This window comes from Mauremys mutica, chromosome 6, assembly GCF_020497125.1.
Source record: "Mauremys mutica isolate MM-2020 ecotype Southern chromosome 6, ASM2049712v1, whole genome shotgun sequence".
NCBI classification, from domain to species: Eukaryota; Metazoa; Chordata; order Testudines; family Geoemydidae; genus Mauremys; species Mauremys mutica.
The window spans coordinates 73499469-73524095 of NC_059077.1; the positions used below are offsets into that span (position 1 = coordinate 73499469).

Genomic DNA, 24627 nt, shown 5'->3' on the forward strand with positions numbered 1-24627 from the left:
TTAATCAGAACGTTAAGGCGCCATACCACTGCATATTTTAATTAATGTGTTTTAAAATTATTTCTCCTTCTAGTTCCTGCCATCAAGGTGTAAATTATTGGCTGTGGGTAGGGTTAAATGACACATTAGGTTGGTACGTTACTCTCTCACCTCTGGTGGAAGGGATTAGTCATCTCATCATGGTCCTAATGGACTTTTGGCCACATCAGAAAACAACCGAGCAATCTGGTACAGTTTACATGCTCTTTCTAGGAGGCTACAAGCCTGAAATAATTTGCCAAAAGTGTGACAGTTTAGGAATTAGATGCATTGGCAATGGTGCAAGGGGTGGAAAAACTTGAATAACATCTGCCTAACTCTAGCCATTTTTATTGAGCTTTATCTAAAAGCAGGTTGTAAACTAACCTTATCTTATACTGAACCTAATCAACACATAAATCTAGTGATGGATAACCTTAAAAGGTTCAGTGTTTGGATGCTTCTGCCAATAATACTGATTTGTGGGGAGCTCAGGGGAGGATACACTACTAGATTATACAGTCCTCTGTTACTATAGGGTCCCCTTTCCCCAAAATAAACCCTACAGTGAACCGGCCCCAAAGGACCCCCAACATTCTTTTGTGGGAAAGAACTAATGGGCTGCTAACCCTGTCTCACTTCTCTGGTGGATAGGTTACTCTCTCCCCAATTTCTTCAGGGGTCAGTCAAAGCCTGATGGCCTTCACAAGGGGAGTGCACAAGCAGCCCTCATCTTATCCTATATAACTGGGAACAGCACAGAACCAGTTGCTGATTTTGCCACCGCTACTTTTTTCCCATCTTACTGATCTCTCATTGAGACACTGCAGTTCTGCCTGTCTAACTGGCCCTATGCATGGAATTGGAAGCATTTCAGAGAATTCTACCATGGAGGTCCTGGACTTTAATTTATTTCCTAGCAGCCTAAATTTAGCTTCCAGGACCTCTCTCCTACTTTTCCCTATGTCATTGATACCGATACGTACCATGACCACTAGCTCCTGCCCAGCAGTGCCCATAAATCTATCTAGCTGTTTTAAGAGGTCCACGACCTTTGCACCTGCAGGCAATTCATCATGCAGTTCTCCCAATCATTACAAACCCAACTATCTCTATTTCTAATAATCAAATCCTCCATTGCTATTACCTAACTCCTAATAATAGAAGTCCCCTATCCCAGAGGGGAATCCTCAGTACAAGAGGATACCCTGAGATCATCTGGAAGGAGAGTCCCAACTATGGGATTCTCTCCCTCCGCTCTAGATTGAGGTTCTCCTTCCTTGAGATTTTCATCCTCCTCAGCAGCACTGAGGCTGTCAGACCAGGGCTGGGATCGCGCTACGTCCTTGAAAGTCTTGTCTTTTGTATCTCTTTGTCTCCCTTAGCTCCCCCCATTTCAGTCACTCTGGTCTCAAGAGCCTGTACTTGGTCTCTGTGGGCCATGAGTTGCTTGCACCTAATGCACACATACACCAGCTGCCCACAAGGCAGGTAATCCTACATCCTTCACTCAGTGCAATAAACTGGATAGCCCCCACTCTGCTGCTGGACTTCCGCCTGCATTATTTCTACTCATTTTGTTTGTTCTTTGTTTTTTGAGGGGAGTTTATTGGCCTAAGTTTACAGTATGTTTGTTAGGTGTTTTTGGCTCTCACATTCCCTCTCTGATCTCCCTCACAAAACTCCCCTGTTTGCTAGCTCCTCTGATCGCTTGGGAGCAGGCTTTTTAAATCCTTGTTCTCACTGTGTTAGCCCCACCCTTTTGTCAAGGGATACTAAAGGGATCAGGAATTAAAGTATCGCAGGCTAGAACCTCATTAGGAAGCCTGGCAGTATTCTAGGCTCAGCACGTAGCTCCCAAAACAGACGACACTATAAACTCAAATCAAGCAGGCGCACAACAGACAAACTGACAGACCGTAAACTCACCCCAATAATCACGTAGTCACTCCTCCTTCACCTGGAGCAGCATGTCACGGAAGGATGCATATCATGACTGACATATGCTTAGAACTTTTTGTTTGGGGAAATTTAGAGTTGTTTAAAAAAAAAAACAATTAGATCTAGCATTCTACAAGTGTAGGTTAACCTTAACTATTGCAAGTGGATGATAGTCACAAGCCTTGAAAATATCAGATATAATTGATCAATATCTATAGTCTATTGCAGATGTGAATCACATTTATGATTATTTTACATTACCCAAATCTTATAGATTTTGCCTGTTATCATCCTTCATTTTCTTTGAATTAATTTAGTTGAAGAACATCTCTATTTTCTGTGCATTTCCAAGAATCTTCATCTTCAAAATACACTAAATGATTTCTTGGACACCGAAACAGCCTTTTGGCGTTCAAGAATTCATTTTTCATCTGTATTACTGAAACATTCAATTCATTTATCTACATATGCCATTTGGGGGTATACCTATTGAAGAGTGTAGTTATTTGAGATAAGGAAGTTATTTAAATTTTTAAAAATATGAACAGTAAGTTACCTAGAACTAAAATCTAGGGGCAAATGTTTAAATGGGCTTGAACCTGGCCTCTAATTTTGTGCTTGCAATCCACTACTGGTACAAACGATAGCAGTTAGTCACCTACCTACTTGATTTTTAGGTACAATCAGATGATAAATAGGTGACTAAATAGCATAATGTGCATCATGCTAATTGGAGGCACAGAATTTGAGGATAGCTTCTAAAGTTTGGACACCAGAGCGGTTCATATAAGAACATTTCTAAACTATAGTTGTTTTAAATCCTATACAAGCATTTCTCTAAAATACTTACTGTACTTTTGTTTTCTGATCATTAAAAATAGTCCTTCACCATTGTTGGCCAACACTGCATGCATCCACAGAGATTGTTCTGAGGAAGAATTTTAAAGGGGATACATGAACTGAAAACAGGGTTTTATGAGAAGTGTCAAGCAACTTTAATAACAGGCAGTGTTACCAGCGCCATCTCTAATAAGTTTTGCTTTTGCTTTACTTCTTTCTTAATTTTTTTCCCTAGGAGAAAATACTTCTGTGGCTTCTCCAGTTTATGCAAGAACAAGGGATTTCTTTGGATGAAGTTGACCAGGATGGTAACGGTGCAGTACATGTAGCTGCCCAGCATGGCTATTTAGGATGTATACAGGTAGAGTACTAACTACACTTATTTCAGAGAGCTCCTTTAAATGTATAAATCTGCAGATTAAAAGCCCTTAATATCAAAATGGAGAACCTCATAAGTCAGAAATAAATCCTTATAATAAAAAGATACTAAAACCATAAAAAAGCTTGAACAAGTAGACCTCAAAGTGAAACTTCTAAAAACTTACGTACCTTAAGTGCTAAACTCCACTCTCTTATACTCGTGTAAATCCAAAGTAATTCTGTTGTAACGAGACAAGAATTAAGGACTGAGGTTTTTTTAATTGATACAAAGAAAAATAATATGACTCCATGTGCATTAAGATGAGACTACCCCTTAATGAGTTAATGAGCTTCTAAAGAGCTGAAAGGGACTCTGTCAGGATTGATAGGCATACTCTGGCATTGACCTCCTTTGAAAGTTCTTACCTTTCTGATGCTTGCCATCTATTTCTCTTTCGAGCAAACCATTGCAACTATCCAGAAGGAGGGAAAAACCATGAACAGCCAGGGTGCACTATGATGAACGACTGCATGCTGAGCAAGCTGCAGGATTGCACGGTCTTAATCCCTGGGGATCATTAGCAGCATTGTGCACAAGAATGGTTTCCAGTGTTCAGTGCTGCTAGCACTTCTTGTGTTAGGCAGCCAAAATTGTTGACCGGATGACTAATGGATGGGGAAAGAATTAGTCTAAAAGGATGGCAAAGGGATTGTGTGGAAAAGCAGAGTATCTGAGAAAGATATTGGTCAGAAAGGAAGGAGAATAGAGAGAAGAGGAAAAGAGAAGATCAGCTACATGGGTGGAAGACAAAAACCAGAAGCCAAGATGGGGAAAAGGAAGATATGAGGACAAGAGGAAGAGAGCGACAGAGAAAATGTATCTGACCAGTAGTAGTATTTTTTGAGAGTCGTAGACAAGGAGTGCTAAATTCAGGAAAGTCATTTCAGGCATCTGTAAGTAGTAAGTGCAATAGGGGAAAATTGAACCAGCAGACGTTGAGGTAAGAAATCGATCAAACAGATTTGGAGACATGACCATTACAAAACTTTCCTGAATTTTCTTGTTAGTGAGATGCTGTCCTGCTTTGAAAGACATCAGGAGTGGACCCTGCCCAGTTTATTGTGAGAGTCACATTAAACGAAACAGCGCACATGCGCAATCCCTATCTTAGTGTTTTTGTTGTTATTTTTCAGATAGTTGCAACAATCAGTTGGAAAAGAAATAGATGGAAGGAATGCGAAAGGTGTAGGACCTACCAGATGGGAGCACTGTCATGGTAGGTCAATGTTTAAGGCTACCAACTTTGACAGTGTCCCTTAGAGCTGTGCGATAAATTGTGAAAGAGTACTGATTAGCAAATGATTTTGCATGGAACAGTAACAATTCCAGTCCATTCTGGGAAATGAAGTTAAATGGAAGCAAGACTAGTGCCGTTTCCCTTCTGAAGAATTAACTTGAATAAATTGTCCTGAATTTTTGAAAATATTTTTTATTTGATTGATTGATAGATAGATAGATAGATAGATAAACCAGTAGGGGAAAACCTGGCAATTACAGACTAGTAAGCTTTATATCAGTACCAGGAAAATTGATTGAAATAATAATTAAACAGATTTTTTTTTTAAAAAGCACAGCTTCTGTAAAGGAAAGTTGTGCCACTCCCATCTACTAGAGTTTTTTGAGTGTGTCTGTCACCCCCTCTGAGTCTGCCACACCTTCCATCTCCAACATGCTCCTATGCCAAGGGATCAGGACAGAAAGCTAGCTACGTTGACCTTATTATACCCAGGGATTCCCTGTGCCAGGGAAAACCCAGCTGAACTGAAAAGCTCAGATTGGTAATTTCATAGTAAGGCAGTCTTAAAATCAGGCTAGCTGGTCATTCACAGAACAAGACAGATTTTGTACAAGTGCATTTGAAAAAGGCTTATTGTATTATCACCAGAGGTGAAAGTAGACCAGTATGGGGTACCAGTAAGAAGAGGACACTGGTAGCGCTTTATCATTGCTGCCGTTTTTCCACCCCCCCCGACTCCAGGGGCCACCAACAGGGGGAAAGGGGGCACACAAAAGGGGAAGCTTCCCCCGGGCCCGGTGATTTAAAAGGGCCCAGGGCTCCCAGCTACCATAGCAGCGGCCAGAGCCCTGGGCCATTTAAATCACCACTGGAGTCCCCGGGCAGCACAGGCCAGACAACGTGGAAGGGCTGGCTGGAGGAGGTTGACCCAAGGCCCCACCCCTTCCACCCAAGGTCCCGCCCCTTCCGGGGACCCCGTACCGGTAAGTATTTTCTCTTACTTTCACCCCTGATTATCACAAGCAAAATTTGGCAGGTGTCCAAATGTAAACACTTCTCATTCACTAGTCTCAACCCCAGAGTATACTGTAGATTTAAAACCCATTATAAAAGTTACATTACACAAAGTAACAAAAGGTGTAAAATCAAGTTAACTGGGGGACAGGAAAAGCAAGAGGGGGGAAATATATCATCTGGTCTCTATAATCATCTGAAGGGGTAGCTCAGTATTCTAAATTTACTCCTATTCCCCATTATTAACTTTGATTGTCAAGTTAGGAGCTCTGACTTACTGAAGAGTTATTTGTATGGAGGATTTTAAAAAATAATGTAGACCAAGATTTTCAAAACTGTGTTCCTGAAGTCAGGGTTCTAAATTCAGTTTTAGGAACCTTAATAGGAATACCCAGCAGTTCCCATTGACTTGAAAATCTTTGCCATAGTTTATAGCAGAGATTTTAAAGACACTTACAGCTACTCGCGTTCTTTCTACATCTTTGCAGACATTGGTTGAATATGGAGCAAATGTCACCATGCAAAACCGTGCTGGAGAGAAACCTTCACAAAGTGCTGAACGACATGGACACACCATGTGTTCCCGTTACTTAGTGGTTGTGGAGACATGCATGTCATTGGCATCTCAGGTTGTGAAGTTAACTAAACAACTAAAGGAGTAAGTGTCTAATTCATAAAGGTGGGATAGTGGCTACACCAGGATTGTTCTCAAAACAAGTCTCTCTCTTGTCTTTAGTTTATTAACTAGGTCCCTCAGCTACCTCTACATTAAAATTAGTCAATTAACACTTCCCCTTCTTTCTCCATCCACCACCATACTCTTTCAAACTCTAATCAATCTGCTCCTTCATCTTTAGCTGCTTAGCTCTTCTACTAATTTTGGTGAAAGTTTGCTGTTCTTATGTGGGCGTGGGTATGAGTGGCGATATCTGTGTATTTGTGTGTGTAAGTAATCACCTTATACCTGTCCCCTTAAAATCCTAAGGACCACATGATTTCTAATCTTATTTTTCTAGTCACTTAGCATACATTTAGATCATTAAAACGGTTCTTTGTAATTACAGTGTTAGGTGTTGATGTTGTGAGGAATAATGAAAATAGTAGTTAGAAAATCTTTGGATCTTGGAAAAAGCTATTCTGGAAATATTGTTTGTTCTGTTTTTTTCTGCATATGACCAAGTTTGAGTGCATCACTATGGCTCATAGCAAATGAATTAGCTACAAGGGCCTGATTTTCAAAATGTTAGATGTGGGATAGCATGACTATATTGTGTATGCAGTTATTGTGATTGAATGTCCCCTTAGGGTGAATTTTCAAAAGCACTCAGTATTGGCCTAACTTGGCTCCCATTGAGGTCAGTGGTAATATTAGACCCAAAATGAACACTGAAAATCCAGCTCTTAGTGTACACTATATCCCATTTACACATGCAAACATGGAAAAATGGGTCACATGATTTATGCGGTCAATTACAAACCTAATGTCTTAAGAATCAGGGTCAAAATGTTTTATTGAATATTTATTCTTCCTTTGCTGTTAAGTACATGTGTATCTGCCACATAGAACTTTGTATATATAAGAAAAAGACTATACAGTAGCAACTTGCCTCTTCTATCATTACAGAACACTTCAGTTCATTTGAGGTATTTTGTTTTTGTGTACATATATGCAAATATGTGTATACTTGTATTATTGAAACATCTCAGTTAGTTACAGTTTACATTTTAGACACACACTGTAATGACCCCACGTGTCTTGAGCCTGCAAGATTCCTAGTCAACTGACACCTCCCTGCTCACACCCAGTTCATCACTACTTGCTGACCAAATGGAGAGAACAAGAAACCAGAAGCTATATCACTGAGGCCTCTTCTGGGCCCTGATTGGAGGAACACCGGGATCTCTAATTGGTCCGTGCTTCCTATTTAAACCCAAAGTGAAGCACTGGAAGATGTCTGTCTGCACAATTAGGCTCTACCTGGTTGCTGCTCAGACACCTTGTCCAGTGCTTCAGACTCAGATATGCCTGATTACTTGTATCCTGACCGTGTCCTGATTCATGATGACCTGACTAGTGTCTGACCCCATCCAGATGAGTTCGTCTGGCTCCTGCCTGATTCCTGGTAACTTGAACATGGCGCTCAAGAATTAGGTCGCTAAGCAGTGCATTAGATCCAGCTGCGTGCGTTCCTTTCCCCACTCCCCGCACACAATGAGAAATGCCTTCCAAAGCAGTGAATTCAAAAGAGAAAAATGTTATATCTTGTCACACTTTTCATATGCTGTCTTTCAGTATTGAAAACTCACTCTTATTCAGATACTCATCTCAGTTGTTATATCTTCAACAAACTGAAATAGAAATGGAGAGGATAAATGGCAACCATCAGTTCTTTGTTTCAGTTCTCTTTTTCAGTAGAATTCTTTTTTATCAAGACTCACCGTACCTGTGTTGGATTTTACCTCTGATGCCTCATTGGGGAGGGAAGACTAAACCTGTCAGCCAGCAAGCAGTGGGCACATTTGCTCCCTTAGGAATATAATCTAGCTCAGAATATTTCCTGACAACAGCAACAGGCACCTCTCAGACCCTCGGTTTCCCTTGAGCTGTAGCACATAGAAAACCTTTAGAATCATTAAACTTGACTCCAGATTGGTTTCTGTGTTTGCTCCAGCTGGAAATCAATCTGTGCTCTGTAGGAGTCTGTCTTTTCAAGCCAAAGGGCTTTGTTCCACTCAGTGTTGCTGCCTCTCCCCAATCTCTGATGGAGACAAAATGCTGCGAGCTTCTTGTGGAGCTGTCTTGCAACCTAGTCAGGCAGTGGAATAATCCATCACTGGCTTGAAAAAGCAACTTCTGCCTGCCTGCTTGGGTTACCAGCCTCAGCCCCAGTACTGGAACTCCAGCTCCAGACTTGCTGGAAGACTCAGTGACTTCCACTTACTTACTTACCAGTGTGGCTCATCAGCCAGGGACAAGTGCCTCTGTTTGAAACCCCCTTTTATTTCCATCCATGAAAGCGCTGAAGAGGTTAATAGTGTCCTACAGATACAACAGTTCACCTACCACCTTCCTTTCCAGCCACTTCATCTGTCTCCCTGGAATTGGCACCACCTTTAGCATGTTATCAAGTCAGACTGTCCCAAATACACGTGGGAACTGGCTATGTGAAATCAGATCACCATCCCTGCTGCTCAGCCTGACCAGCTGAACTTAAGAAGCTCAGGGGGCCTGAACCAGCTCAAGAAGCGTCTCTTCTGATTCTTGTTTCAAGGACTCTCCCCAGAAAACGAACACCTGGGTGTTGCTCTCTGCCAGGGGAAAGACTCTCTGCTACTGGACTAAACCCCTCCATGGTTCAGTGTTAAGGGAGAGCACAAAACCAGGAGTAAAACAACATTCAGATCAGTTTTCAGTTTCCCCTTGATCAGACCAAATGGGCAAGCTCAAAGGCTAAGAGTAAACACAAAAGATCTCTAAGGTGGTCTCGGTCTCTCTCCAGAGAGAAGATATGACATTTAGAAAATAGGAAATGTCTAGAAACCAGAAATCCTACCTATCGTTCTTATCTTCAGAGTAAGGGGAACTCAGAATCCAGAAGAGAGAGAGAGAGAGATTCAGGAAAATTCTTTCCACCATGGGTCATAGGGAAAGTGAAACAACAAACAAGTACTTACCATCAGCTTCACTATAAAAAGCCCATCCTCCACTTCTCTGTCTAGTTATAGAGAACATGATCAGTTCAGAATGGGAGCAGCCAACCAAAAGAGATTCCCAAGACAGTCACAAATTTTTCACAATGCCTACATAAAAAGGCCTTGGTTGTACTTCTCAAGGTCACCAAGGTTCTTAACAATTTGGTTAATCAGACTGATTTTCTCAGTAGTATGTCTGTGGCCTCAGGAACCCATGGACCTCTGATCAGAAGACACCCTACTGCACAAATGAGCCAACTTTTTGACCCTCTGCTGGCATTAGCTGCCTTGACCTGTGTGTTGCTTGAGCTATCTTGGCCTGAACAATTCTGTCAGGCCCAAAGATATAAAATCAGCCCTTCCCTAGATGTCTTTGACAGTGTCCTTCCATGGCAGACTTCTCTGTGGACTCCCTGTGGTTTGCAGCATGATGTATTGGACATAATACCATAGCTAGATAACATTGGTGGAGCTGGGGATGGGAATCATCTATCCAAGCCAAGCACTAAAATAAAAAGATGTAGACAAAAATACCCTCATGTAAGTGAAGCGTGGACTACAGGTTTTCATCAGAAGTCTGTCATTTTGTTGCCGGTGTTCATCTACATTCTGTAGATAAAATACCAGGATTTAGCTGAAATTTTATATGAATGGTTTTATAATGTTGTGCAGTTGAAGCCAAACAAATAAAAATGATTATAGGATAAAATTTAACTTTATAGTATGCTCCGTTGTTTTTGTGTGTGGTACTCGTTATAAAATATAAACGTGTATACAGATAGTAGGCGTAAACTTTAAAATGTTATTCCATCATTTACTTACTTATGTGTTTTATTTTCTGCTGTATAAAGTGTCTGGGTTTTTTTAATAAAACAATAGATCTTGGTACATTGAAACATTTTAATAGTGTCTGGGGCCTCAGCGTGTTCCCACTGTCATCAGTGACTAAACTCTGTGACTTGATTAGGAGCAAGGTAGGGTGAGCTGTAATTATGTATTTTAATACTAACGTGTATGATATTACATGACAAAGTGCTGCTCAAGAATATATGATCCTGTAATTTACAAGGCTATCACGTGTGTGTGCATGCTTGTCTGTTATATAGTGTTCATTATGTAATGAAATGAAGGAAATATGGGAATGGAGTAAGCTTTAATAGTTTTAGTTTAATAAAGAATAAATAGATTTTTTGTATAATGCCTTTCAAAAATAATTGAGGCTTGGCAGGAGTAACTGAGCTTGGCTACACTTGAGAGTTGCAGCGCTGGGAGTTACAGCGCTGGTCGTACAGCTGTGTAGGGAAAGCGCTGGTGTGTGGCCACACTCACAGCTACCAGTGCTGCAGTGTGGCCACATTTGCAGCATTTGCAGCGCTGTTGGGAGTGATGCATTATGGGCAGCTATCCCAGCGTTCAAGTGGCAGCAACGTGCTTTTCAAAAGAGGGGGGTGGGGTGTAGTGTGACAGGGAGCGGGGGAGAGAGAGAGAGTGTGGATTTTTGGAGCTGACATTGTGTATCAGCTCCCTGCCTTGCAAAATCAGAAAATTTTCCCGACCCCTTACTCTTAACTGCAAACAGCCTGCAGACCAGATAAGCAGCTGCTCCAACGGACTCCCTTTCTCTGCCCCGCCCCCGCTGTTTCTCTCGTCAAGCAAACACTCAGCCCCCTGCCTGCCTCTATCACAGGGGTTATCTCATTTGATTGTTCACAGTCAGTTATAGATTGATCACAGCAAACAGGAGCTTGTGTTTGTTTTTTAGATAAGCAGCTCCCGGAGCCCCGAGTTCACAACAAAACAAAGAGAGGCTGCATAACAAAACAAAGAGAGTAATTTAGTTAAAAGCATTCTGGGATATCTCCTAATAGCCTGGAGGCCAATAACAGCGCTGGTGTGTGGCCACACCTGACGAGCAGCGCTGCATCACCAGCACTGCACTCGTTACACCTCAAGCAGACCAGGTGTACAGCCAGCGCTGCAGCCAGGGAGTTGCAGCGCTGAATGTGCCTTGCAGGTGTGGACAGTTACTAAGTTGCAGCGCTGGAAAGCCTCCACCAGCGCTGCAACTCTCAAGTGTAGCCAAGCCCACTGTCAGAAAAGATGTTCTAGTGAGAGAAACACATAAATAAAGGTTACAAGCATCGTTTTTAGTTAACCTGTGAAACAGTTTGCATTCTTTCAGATTAGTTCTCACTGTATGGGATTTATGTTTCTTATTTTAATATGCTGAACTGGAAGTTGAGAAAAGGGTAAGAGGGGAGTGAATAGGTACGTAGATATCAGAGAGTAATCACAAATGAAAATAATTTGCCTAGAAAAGAGTTTGTCTTGGGAGTTTACCGTATAATCCAGTGTTGACAGATTGTGGGAGTGATTTTAAAATAGTACACAGAACTGTGTAGGCGAAGGGAAGGAAGGGGGAAAATTTAAAGGAAGAGAAGATATATATAACTTAGTGTGGTTATGCTTTGAGAAATAACTGTAAAATGGCATGCTGGGATCTTACCATTATTGCTTTAGTGCTTTCCAGATCCACTTGGTACATTAGAAGAAAAAAACATTTATTTTCTGTCAGTCCTGCAAATACAACCTGAGATCTGAGAAGTCATCTGGATTCTTTCTGGCTCTGACATTTCCAGCTATAAAGACTCTGTATTTGGAACTTAGTTAACAATTCTGTTGATGGTATTTGAGCTAGGAAAGAATCCAACTCACTGTCACAGAGCTATGTTAGTTCTGCACAACTAACAAGATTTAAAAAAATACTAAAAATATAAAGGCAGTAGATAAGACCAAAACCATAAAGCAGATAAAAAGGTAGTGCTTTTTGCATGGTCACTTTTAATGTATAAGTACCTATGCTTAAAGGGATAGGAAATAAAATCAAACGTGCTGAAAGCATTGTGGGTAAATACACTTTACACCACCTGTCTTGCACATTTTTTTATTAAATCTTTCTAGTTTTCTCTTTTGTGTGAAGCTTATCTGTAATAGTCTAAATAGCAAGCCCACAAATATGGATATTTTAATTACGATGGTACCCTAATTTAGGTTATGTCGAGTATTTGCGGCTATGTCAGGAGATAGCTTTGTCAGTGGATAGAGGAGTCAAAGCTTTCATCCCAGGAAACTTAGGTCCAGATTCTGCAGTCTGCTTAAGGCTACTTTGTAAGTAGTACACTTTGAACCAGCCAGAAAGAACCAGTGGTGAACTCCTTGTGAGCAAGAATTTTGAGCCAACAGAAAGATGGCAGATGTGGCTCCACCACCTCTTGAGCCAGCCATCCCCAACCCCCAGCAGAAGGGGACGGAGAGGATGGGACACAGTGGAGCAGAGTTCGGCTAATCATACACCAGCGTTAAGTTAGGGCTGCTCCTGTGGTGCCCTAATTTGCACCCAGGTTGGGTAGCCCTGAATCAGGGAGCCACAAGAAGCTCCATGCAGTGTTCTCCCCCACCTTCCACTCAGGACTGGAGAATCCAGAATTCTGCTCCTAGAAAGTATCTTTACGTATCGTTTCAAAACACAGAAGAATCCATTTTCTTGTGGCCTCAATATAGTTCAGATTTGTCCATGTCTTGAATATGTCCTGGGTTTGCAGTAATTTTAGAGCAAAGGGAAGTAAATGTGCACACCAAGTACAACTCCTGAAGTTATAAATTGTAGCTCATGGCCTCTCTTCGAGGCAGAGTCTTCATTCACTGGTTCATTTGAGCTGAGTAAAAGGCTGCTTGAATCAAGATAGAGTATTGTATAAAACGTGCTTCAGTCTTAAGGTATGTTTACACAGTAACTACACAGCCCATGCCAGCCAACTTGGACTTGCAGCGCTTGGGCTGCAAAGCTCTTTCGTTGCACTGTAGCCTTCTGGGGTCAGGTTGGAGCCTGAGCTCTGAGACCTTCCCACCTCACAGGGTTCTAGAGCCCAGGCCCAGAAGTCTACACTGCCTTGAAACAGCCATAGGCCCACAAGCCCAAGTCAGCTGGCATGGGCTAGCCGTGGGTTTTTCGTTGCAGTGTACACATAACCTTAGTGGCCAGCGTCGCTGTATCAAATATGAGGCTAACTAATATAGTGTCAAGTTTCCTAGCAAGTTGTCAGTGAAGGCTTCAGTTGAGTGCAAACTTCATAAACTCCTGTTCTAGAGAACTGGATTTTTTAAATGAAGTAACAAAATGTTTCTAAGGGTGAACTGCTCAAAGGTGAGCACCTAAGGTGGACTCTCAGAAAAATACACACAACTAATATTTGTGTATGCACTTTGGTTGACACAACTTCTGCACACACATTTGAAAACTTGGCGAAATCTGTTCTACTACCCTACTCCACTATGTATTCTCTATATGACACATTTTACAGAAAAGCTATTCTGGAAATCTTTTAGAGAATTTTAAAAAATGTATTGGGATTAGTCCTTATATTGTTCTACCTGTGTCTTAGTTACTGTGAGTCCAACTACAAAGTGTCAAAGGAGAGAAAAATTAAAACAAACTTAAAACACCTCTTTAAAAAGCCTTAAAATACTTATGTATACATAAAAATGTCTTGATGGTAAAATGTTGTACGTGGGAACATACCCTAGCAGAAGGAAGAACTATGTCTGCTATTGGAAAGCTGTGAGTCTCTCTTTTCCTATAGCTATGAAGCCTCAATTTCTAGCTCTGCAAAGTTTTGAGATACTGGAGTTTAAATCTGTCATTGTCTAAATATCTGTCTTGAGCCATACAGGTACAAGATAGATGCAATTTATTATGGATGTCGTCTTCCTATTTTTGTTTATCTAGATCTCTCTGTACCTGGAATAAGTGTCTGTGTTCATATTTGCATATGTGGACTTTCTCTCATTCTTTGCTAGGGTTGCACTATAATCATACGTGCAATATCAGTTATGCACAATATTGTATGTTTATTTAATTGTGATGTCCAAAGCTCTAGATGTGCATGAAGACTATTTACAAAGAACATACAGAGTAAAACAGGAAATTAAGAGGTTGTGTATGGGCTATGGTTGTATTCTATTGACTACACTGTGGTATTTTCACCACTGTCCTATGTGGGAGTGCAGGTTCACAGTCTGCTCTGACCTTCAGGATGAAGTAGATAGTTCTGCTGATGCACTAGTCCTGTGTTGTAGGTAATGGCCTTCCCCCCTCTTCTTGACCTTCCTGTGATTTTTCTCTGCAGAGGAAATAGGAGTGAGCAATACCTGTACTCCCCAGAGCTAGAGCCTTCTGCAAGAGGCATCCATTCCCATCCCATGCACAGCTGAGCAAGAGCCATCGTGATCTGACCTTAAGTTTGCTGTGACTTGACAGTTTGAGGTGTTAAGTTGCCACCAGATGGATTAAGCTTTGTGCATCACTCAGCTCTAACAAACTGTTGCTTAAAATTCTAAACTTGCAATTTACAGCAGTCACTACCAGTAATAAATAATTTATATTAACTAGGCAGCTTTCAGAAGGTGCTATACAGTGACCACAGGGTTCCCGTAGGGATTAGAGGCAATTTACAGGAGTACAGAACCTCTTTGTCCACGTTAATATTTTTATATGCTCTGTATTTGCATCTTCAATTATAGATGAACAGAGACTTTCTTCTGAGTGTGATGTTGAATGAGTGGTATCATTTATCCTCTTATACAGGCAGCCTTTAAAAATGGGTTTAATGGTTTAATATTTCCTTACAGGCAGACAGTAGAACGTGTAACATTACAGAACCAACTCCAGCAGCTTTTAGAAGCCCAGAGATCAGAGGGCCAATCACTACCAACATCCCCAAGGTAACAGTTTCCAGAAGTGGAATTCTAAAGTAGAGTAACTTGGAGCCTTTTTATTGCATAACTATTATCAGGAGAGATCATGGTCTATCTAATCATTCACACATTAAAAAATAGTAAAACATCTGCTAAAATTCAATACATTTCTTTTTCACTGCTGATTTCAAGTTCACATCTTTTTTAAATTGCCAGCTTGTAATAGGTGTAAATACTGAATGCTCTTAGAAAGAGATAAGCAGAACTAATCATTCCTGTTCCTCACAATATAAAATCTGATTTATTGTGGAAGCCAAGTACATTTTGTATAAGATGAATCACAGTGAACACAGGAAACACCTGGTGAAATTGTAAAGCTTCACTTTGTGTACCATGTATACCATTGTAACCTTATGCTAGTTATAGTTCATAAAACCGGTTGCTAATAAAAAATGCTTGCAGATTAATATGGCTTCTCGTGCTCATTACGTGTTTTGCCCATACTAGCTACTGTAAAAAGCCACAGAACCAGAAACATGTATAATTTAACATGTCAACGGCTTTCGCTAAAATAGATCACTTGACATTAGTTGAATAACACTAAGGAAGAGGAAGGAGACAAGACTGGGAGCCAGCAGGCCTGGTTTATGTTTCTGACCCTGCCACAGACTTCTTATATGTCTTTGGCCAAGCCAATTATATCCTGATCCTGCAAGAATTTAAGTATGTGCTTAACTTTACTCAGTTGTCAATCCAGTTGACTTCAATGGGATTGCAAAAGGGAGTAAAGTAACACACATACTTAAATGTTTGCAGGATTGTTCCCTTAATCTCTTTCTCACTCAGTGTCTTTATCTGTAAAATGGAGATGATACTTTCCTGCATAACAGGGGTGTGTTATGGAGCTAACTTCATTTTAACATAAGCGCTAACGTCAATGGAAAGAGTCACCTATTGATGTCAGTGGACTTAGGATCAAGCCCTTAGAGTGCTATTTATACAGTATCTAAGAAGTTGTGGGAAACAAATACTAATCATTAGTATTTGTAAAGTGCACTGGATGGGGTATTATACAAGTGCAAATCATTATTATTTATATTATTTTCTGAAGTAGAAATAGATAGTGCAAATACACCTTCTGAGATTGGAGAAGTCTTTGTATATATGAGAGGGGCGGGTTGGTGGGTGAATTGCTTGGTTGGTATATCTTTTTCAAATGGGAGAGGAAGATTCATGCTCTGCGTCACTCACTAATTCTAACCACTAACCTCCTCCTCTTGATTATGTGGGTAGGGATGAAAGTGGCTCTTCAGTTTTTTTTTAAACTTTGCTTTCATGGTGTTCACTGTTTTCCTTCCAGTTACAACTCCCTCACCCGTCCCATCTTGCCATGTCAATAGCTCTGCTCATTGAAGCACATTCCAAGAACCAAAGGAAGATCATCAGAACTAACCTTCTTTCACCCAAATGATAACCTTCTTTCACCCAAGTAGTTTTTGCATGCACATTTCCCAGGAGGCCAGATACAGCTTTAATTTGTCTATTTCACTTATATACTAAAACATTTCTTAATTAAGATGAAGTGATTAATAATAGCATATTAATTTAGTACAACAGTATTAGGACTGTGAAATGATTAGAACTACAGTTGTTTGAAAAAAGAAATTCACACCTATACTGCCCCAAATTAACCATAACTGAGTCTTTTTGCCAGTGGCCATGAGTAAAAGCAGGGTGTTGTGTGGTTTGTAATCAGGATATGGAATTTGTGGACTCTAACCCATGCCTCAGGGAAGGAGCTCTGTAACATAAATCCTTTGCAAACAGACTTAAGATTGTATTTCCTCACTTTCTAATATTTGGGTTTTTTTATTAGAGTAACGTCCTAATAATGTTGAACTTAATTAATGTATATTTACATAACTATAAAGGGGGAGGTGTGAATGGCCCTAGCTTTTTATATAGTCTTACATGGTTTATTGTTAGTGGTGGGTGAAATCCAACATGTGTGAAATGCACCTCTGACTAGCACAAAGCATGTTTGTAGTAATTAGGCCAAGCTATCTTTGTATTATGACTGGACAAAAATAGTTAAAAAGTAGTGGTTTTTTACCTTTTTGAAAAATGTGTAAGAAAGGTCTATAACTGAAAAACAGCTGTTTCTTTCAAATTTTCCTCTAAAATTCTTCTTTGGAATTCAAGTAGCCATACACAATTTGTATAACAGGCTACTTGTGAAACATGCTGTAAAGAGTTTTTCTTTGTGAACATTAGCAGAGAAAGGGAGTCAAAATCTAGTTTAGAATGGAAACAGAATTAAAGCCTTCACTGCAGAGCCTCTGCAGTTGCTCCATAATAATACGTTCTACATGGACAAAGATCAAGGGGCTAAGAGGAGCAGTATGCTCAGACAGACGTGCACTGGAAATGGCAGCACTAAATTTTATATCTGTACATATTTGACTGTGGTGTCCTGTATTGAAAATCATTTCTCCTTTTTTTTTCTTTTTTTTCCTTTAAGTTCACCATTGTCCCCCGCTTCTGGTAAACCTCAGTGGAAAGCCTCTGGTGTAGATGATTTGTCTCTACCAAAAAGTAAAGTGAACACTCAAGATGGGATTCAGATTCTTGGCAGCCTGGGAACTTCCAGCCATACTCGGTCCAAGACGAAAGACGAGGACTCAGATAAAATCCTGCGCCAATTGTTGGGGAAAGAAATCTCTGAGAATGTCTGTATGCAAGAGAAGCTGACATTGGAATTTCAGGATGTTCATGCTTCCTCCAAGAATGTGAAGAAGATTTTACCAGAGAAAAGGGAGCTGAAGTTAGCCAGACTGAGGCAGCTTATGCAGAGATCCCTCAGTGAGTCTGATACAGACTCAAATAATTCTGAGGACCTGAAGAATACCCCTGTGAAAAGAACTGACAAACCAAGGCCACAGCCCATAGTAGAAAGTGTTGAAAGCACTGAGAGTTTGCATCTGATGATTAAGAAACACACTTTGGCAGCAGGGCGCCGGTTTCCTTTTGGCATTAGAGCTTCCAAATCTGTGGATGGCCACAGCCCATCTCCCTCTTCAGAGAGCAGTGATCCTGATAACGAACCCCAGTATCAGTCTGGGACTGCATCTCAGAGCCAGGTTTCTGGAGATACCTCTCAGTCCAGCACTGACAGTGCCACTGTTCAAAAGGTTGCTACTAGTCCTAAGAGTGCCCTCAAGTCTCCATCTTCAAAGCGCAGAACCTCCCAGAATTTAAAACTCAGGGTAACCTTTGAGGAGCCCGTGGTGCAGATGGAGCAGACAGAGATTGAACTGAATGAGGAAAAGGACAAAGACCGTAGCAAAGCGCCTCAGCGGGCTCCAGCCAGCACTGAACCTGGGGATCAGCTGAAAAGGCCATTTGGAACATTTAGATCTATAATGGAGACTCTGAGCGGGAACCAGAACAACAACAACAACAACTGTCAAACAGCAAACCTGATGAAAACCTCATCAACATTGCCCTTTACCTCATTAGGAAGAAAGGCTGCAGATAGCAAGGGAAATCCAGCAACTCCTTCTAAAGGAAAAAATAAGACAGTGAGTGCTCTCAGGGTGGGAAGGAAGCCTTTTTTTCCTTCTCATTTCTTTTCCTTTTAAAATAATGAACAATTTACCTATGGTTAAGAATGACAACCTCATGTTCCCTCCCCACAGCCATGTACACACAAACAACCAATATGCACTGCTTGCCTGGTGAAAAGACACACAGACTGCAGATCATAGGTGGCTTTTATTTGAAGACTTATGGAAGGAAGGGGAATCGTCGAGGGTGAAATTCTCCCCCCGTGGGAGGAACCACTAGGAGCCACTTAAGTCCATAAGTGCCCTTAATTGATGCATTGGCTCTGTGCTCTGCACAGAGGGGAATTTCACCCAGAATACATTTTTAATCTTATTGTTGGGGGACAATTCATAGTGAGAACATTAATTTAAAAGCCTTTGGATTACAAAGGAGTAAATACATTCAGGGCCACCCCTATCCTATAGACCTGGTTACCTAGAGTGGCAGGAATGAGTTGGTGGCAGAAAATAATGTAAACATACCCTTTTTCTGCTGCTGCTGCCCTTCTCTGCCTCCATCTCTGCTATTGTGCTCTCCATGAGCAGCCGCTGCCCAATTCACTCCTCACACCCTCCCAGCTGTGGCTTTCTTTCCTCTACACCCTCCTGTTCATATCAGAGCAGCAGATTGGTACCTGCTATCTGAGAGCTCACTCTGACATGCCAGCTGAGCCATGATCACTGCATGCAGCCTGGGTGACAAAGTAAGTGCCCCTCCTGAGAGGAACAGGGAAAAGAAGGATGTGTCTGTTCAGAAACCGCCCCCCTTGTTTGAAAGAGGGAGAGGAATTACTCCAAAAGAGTGTCCCCTTGGGGGAGGGAGAGAAAGAAGGGTGTGTGTATGTGTAAGTGCAAGAGAGACAGAGGGGTGGGAAACAGTGTGATTGCAGTGTGTATGTGTGTGGCTGTGAGGAGCAACAGGCCTGTCTGGCGAGGAAGAGAATAGAGTGTGTGAGTGACAGGATGTGGAGGAGCACTGAACGTGAGTGATGAGTCAGTCTCTTGGGGTGAGAAGGACAAGAGGGAAGGGATGAATGGAGGACAAGAAAAGGAAGGAGAAATTGAAAGGGAGGAGAAACACCAAAAGAACAGAAAACAGACTAAGGGAGAGAGAAATGGAAGAATTATGTACTGTCAAAAATATAATTTAGGAGTAAATGGAAAAAGAGGAGGAAAAGGTGCCTCCAAATATACAGCCAGTGAAAAGAAGTGAATGAAGGAAAGAAAGGCAAAAAGAAGAAAAAGCAATCTCATAAGAGATGAGTTACAATTTACTGTATTATTAATAGACCGTGTAGTGCCAAAACATTAAATGAAAATTAAAAATGTAAAGTCAATGGGATAGGTTAGGCAGACAAGAGAGGGTGCACTTAATGCTATTTGCATAGAAATACACAGCCAGATTAAAGATTGCAGATTTGGGCCTTCAAATAGCTTACAAATTGTTGTAACTGTAATAGTTGAACTGCCATTGAAATACAGAAGTAACTCGATACCGTAAGAGTGAAATTTTTCAAAAAGATGGATTCAGATATTTGAGAGAGAGAGGAAAGGACTGATTGTCTTCAAAAATGTTCTGGCTGAAAATGAGTGTGTGTGGGTGAGGTAATATCTTTTACTGGACCAATTCCTTTTAATAAAAGAGACAAGCTTTCGCGCTTACGCAGAGCTCGTCTCTTTCACCAATAGAAGTTGGCCCAGTAAAATATATTACCTCACCCACCTTGTCTTTCTAATATCCTGGAACCAAGACAGCTACAACACTGCAAACTGATAGAAAGTAGTGTCATAAATAGTTTACTTAGCTCACTTAGGAAGATTAAACAGTTGGAAAGGAAATTCTGAAGCTATCAATCATTGCTTGCAGTATTGACACTTGCTCTATGTAGAACTGTAGGACTGGAAGGGACCTCAAGAGGTCATCTTATTAAATGTCAAGGTGCCATATTTGCATGTTATCTTTGTCAAACACCAAATTCTTCTGGAAATATAGTTTCACAGCTGGTCAGAGATACCTCATAGCAATGGGCTTTCTCTACCTCAAAAAAGAAACAGATTAATTATGTTTTAAAGTATCTTTTTAAAAAAGTTTTCACTGCTAAAAATTCTCCTGTAACCTTTTGACTGCACAATTACTTTAAATATGTCTGTGTGCATTGTGCATGTGATAAGCTCATTGCATGTTTTCAACTGACTTGTATATTGCACTTCCCTAGGGGCCTTACTCCAGCTACACCAATCTTTCCTCTAGCATGCTGATTGAAGACCGTCTGTGTAACTATGCATGGTATGTGCTGATACAGAGTGAATTGTTTGGCTTCATTATTGTTGCTTTCTTCCCCCCTAATTGCATGTGCTTGTTAAAATAATTCGCCTCTGAGATAAATGATATGATTGGTGTCGGGAATAAAAAACAGGGCAAATACTTGATTTCCTTAAAAAAAATAAAAAAAAGTAACCCACACTTGTGATGAACTTCTGCTAATGTCACAGGTGAACTAGCTTAGAGGCTTCAGCTGTGAGCATGCATAAAAGTAGTCATACTCATAAATCCACCATGCAGTTTAGTTCTGTTTGGCATAGCGCTTGGTCTCTGTTGAACAAAAGTCAAGTACCAGATGAGAATGGAAGTCAAATTTCTTCTCATGAGTAGGGCAAGTCAACCTCCAATCATAATCTGAACATAAAGTACAGTGTTCTGCCTTCTGTGTTCTTCTCACCCGGCCTTGGACTTCAGAAAAAATTATATATGTTAAAACAAAGTCTCATGATTTTGACCATTTGTTTAATCTTTCTGATTTAAATGTACTGCATTATGAGATTGTCAGGCAGACAGACCAATCTCTCAGTAGCCATAAATGTGTGCTGCAAAATGCAGCATTTGATAAGATATATGTTTGTTTTAAAAGAAAATATTCCTTAAGCTGCTCTGTTATTTTAACCTAGTGCGAGGAACTTTGGGAAAAGTTTAAAATTAATCTTCTGGCAGTTTAGGAGTTTGAATGACTTTAGCAGGTTTAGTAGTTCGAGTTTGTTTTTTTTAAAATGTAGGGCTAGGGCTGTCTGTCCCTTACCATCCAAATCTTTCTCGCATATACCTAACTTGATTTTAATAGTTCAGACCAAAGGTTCTCAACCTATTTACCATTCTGGGCCACATGTACAGCTCTGTGTGTGTCATGTGGGCCACATCCACACAATATATATACTTCCTGATCTGAGAATTCTCACTTACACTGGTGTCAGTGAAATCAGCATCGGGACACTAAAGTATAGTTTACGAAGGTTTTCTTCTCCCCTGGGGAATATTGGGGAGATTCACTTCTGACCTATTTTAAGATAGGGAAAATGCCTGTGTTATAACAGTCTCTTGTAATGTCTTTGGACACTCTCCAGCCAAAGTAGCTCAGACGCTTGAGTATGGTGAGATACTAAGCCACTAATCATCCCCCTACGCTAGAACCATCTCACAGGGCTGCCAGCCCTCACAATATTTTCACAAGTGCCACAATTTTGCACCATTAAAATTGGCCTTTCATGAGAAGTTCCTGGGTTTCTGCTGGAGATGTAGTGCAGTGGTTCTCAGCCTTGGAGGTCTGCAGACTATGTCTAAGGGGTCCACAAAAGGTTGTAATTACCACAAGACAGTGGTATTCAACCTGTGGTCTGCGAACCCGTGGGCATCCACAGACTGTCTATGATTTCCAAAGGGCTCCGCACCTCCATTTGAAATGTTTTAGGGGTCCACAAATAAAGGTTGAACACCACTGTTGTGATGTAGTGGATGCTGCAGTTCTGACTGTAGAGGCTTCTGCTGGGAGACTGAGCTGCAGACTTTGGACTGCAGTACGAGTTGCACCAGAGGCTGGTGCTCTCCTTGCTGTTTCCCTCACGACAAATCTGTTCATTCTTTCTGGGCCATGAGGCAGATGGAGAAACAGGGAACCAGTTTAGGGATAGTTTTTAACTATCCCCTTCTCTATTCAGCATTGAGTGGGGCTGAGAGAAGCAAAGATAGGGGTGTGTGATGATAGAAAAGGGATCCAAGGAGCATGTAAATGGCTCAGTGGGTGGGTGTCCCCCCTTTCCTCTCCAGCCTGCAGGGATCCAGCCCCAACTGGGATGCACTCTCCCAGAACATTCACAAGGGGCAGCATCCAGGGAAGGGGAGAGAGAGCTGAGCAGGGGAAGGTATTTTAGGATGAGAGCTGGGTAGGGGCAGAGCCCAACAACAGTAGAAAGAGTGAGGTGTGGGTTGGTGCCCGTTTGAAGGGAGGAGGGTGTAGAAGGCAGGGCACAGAGGAGAGAGCTGAGATCAGTGCTTGGGGAAGGGATGGTTTTGGAGAAGAGCCCCCCTGTCAACCAGGAGTAAAAGAGAGGAGGTCCCCCAGTTGGGTGTGTATTTTTTGTGCACTTCAGGAGAGTTTCTTGAATTACAAAAGGGGCTATTCTCGCTAGGAGTGAGAAATCAGAAATCAGAAAAAGAACCAAAAAACATTTTTAAAGGGTTCTTATGATATTTAAGTCAAACTTTGGTTTGTTTGGTCTGTCTCATGATTTTAGAACATTCAAGGTTGACAAGACTGCACCTGTCATTTTCCCATTCACCCACAGCCCGCACATACTAGTGTCATGTAGCCTGTGCAGCTTAATATGTTAGGGCAGTGGTCTTAAACCTTTTTACGCACAAGATCACTTTTAAAATTTAAGTGCCACCCAGCATCTGCCCCACCTCTTCCCCGAGGCCCCGCCCCGCTCACTCCATCCCCCCTCCTTCTGTCGCTTGCTCTCCCCCACCCTCACTCACTTTCACCGGGCTGGGGCAGGGGGTTGGCATTCAGGAGGGGATGCAGGCTCTGGACTGTGGCCAAGGGGTTCAGAGTGTGACAGGGGGCTCCAGGCTGAGCCTGGAGTAGGGGGTTGGGGTACAGAAGGGAGTACGGGGTGCTGGTTCTGGGAGGGGGGTCAGGGCTGGGGTTGGGGTACGGGAGGAGGTTCGGGCTGCAGGAGGAGGTATGGGATGCTGGCTCTGGGAGGGGGCTCAGGGCTCGGGTGCAGGAGGGGTGCAGACTCCCACCAGGCGGCACTTACCTCAGGCGGATCCTGGTCAGAGGCGCAATGGGAGCTGCGGGGGCGGTGCTTGCAGGCAGGAGCAGTGCACGAAGACCCCTGACCCACCCCCCCGGGGCCACAGGGGCATGCTGGCTACTTCCGGGAGTGGCATGGGGCCAGGGCAGGCAGGGAGCCTGCCTTAGCCCCACTGCGCCACCAGAGTTTTAGCGTCCAGAGATCGTGATCAACTGTCAGAAGCTCCAGGATTGACCAGTCGGTGATCACTGGGTTAGGGAAAGTATCAGCCTCAGTCCCATTACTAGTCATTCTGGGCAGAGTCTGACTTTTCCCCTGGAATGAGTTGGAAGACTGTAATTCTGATTGAAACATTACACAGCTTCTTCCAAAAAAAGAAGTACCTGTTTTGAATAGGGTGCTGCCTCTACAGTTATCACCTTTTTCAGATGCTTAGGCCTGTCTTATTTATCTGGACTGCTCAAACTCATTCTAACTCAAACCTTTCCACATGTAATTTTGTAGCAAATGGTGAATAAGTATTTGAGATCAACCTGAAATCAACCAACATCCCCATCCAACCCCAACTTCTTTTTTTAAAAACATTTAAAAATCTCATCTGTGTCGGGGTTCGGCATGTTGTTTACTTTTCCAAGTTGGTCACAGCTTGATAGCGAAGAAATTAACAACATTTCCAGGGTCCTTGTAAAATTAGATTCACTCCATTTTTCTGAACATCTGAGGAGAGATTTCAATGTGGAGGGTGATTTTTTCTCTTTGAAAGGACTGGTTAGCTTTTTATTTATTACAAGTCCAAACAAATGTTTGCAATTACTTGTGTCCTAGATTCCAATGAAATGTTCACTTCCCACAGTTTTTCATTTGGAATCTGTAATACATTAAAGTGAACACTGGTTCATCTTTTCAGTAAGAAGCTCTGTATTAGCCTCTGGCCATCAGCAACTAGAAGTACTTTGTTTGGATGTACTAGTGCTTTAGGGGAATCCACCATCATAGTGCCCTCAGGTAGTTAATAA

The 24627-nt window shown here is 41.7% G+C and overlaps 1 protein-coding gene across 5 annotated transcripts in view; it reads left to right on the top strand.

Annotated features, from left to right (window-relative positions):
* Window positions 1-24627, top strand: part of LOC123373173 (synuclein alpha interacting protein) — a 113430-nt gene that overhangs the window by 86394 nt on the left and 2409 nt on the right. For 4 of the 5 annotated variants that reach the window (XM_045022009.1, XM_045022010.1, XM_045022013.1 and 1 more), the window contains 5 exons: window positions 3035-3160; window positions 5960-6129; window positions 14853-14945; window positions 17440-18499; window positions 20740-20810. In XM_045022009.1, the coding sequence (XP_044877944.1) occupies window positions 3035-3160; window positions 5960-6129; window positions 14853-14945; window positions 17440-18499; window positions 20740-20810 (1520 nt within the window). The remainder of the gene's footprint in view (window positions 1-3034; window positions 3161-5959; window positions 6130-14852; window positions 14946-17439; window positions 18500-20739; window positions 20811-24627) is intronic. The other variant, XM_045022011.1, reaches the window with a different exon arrangement.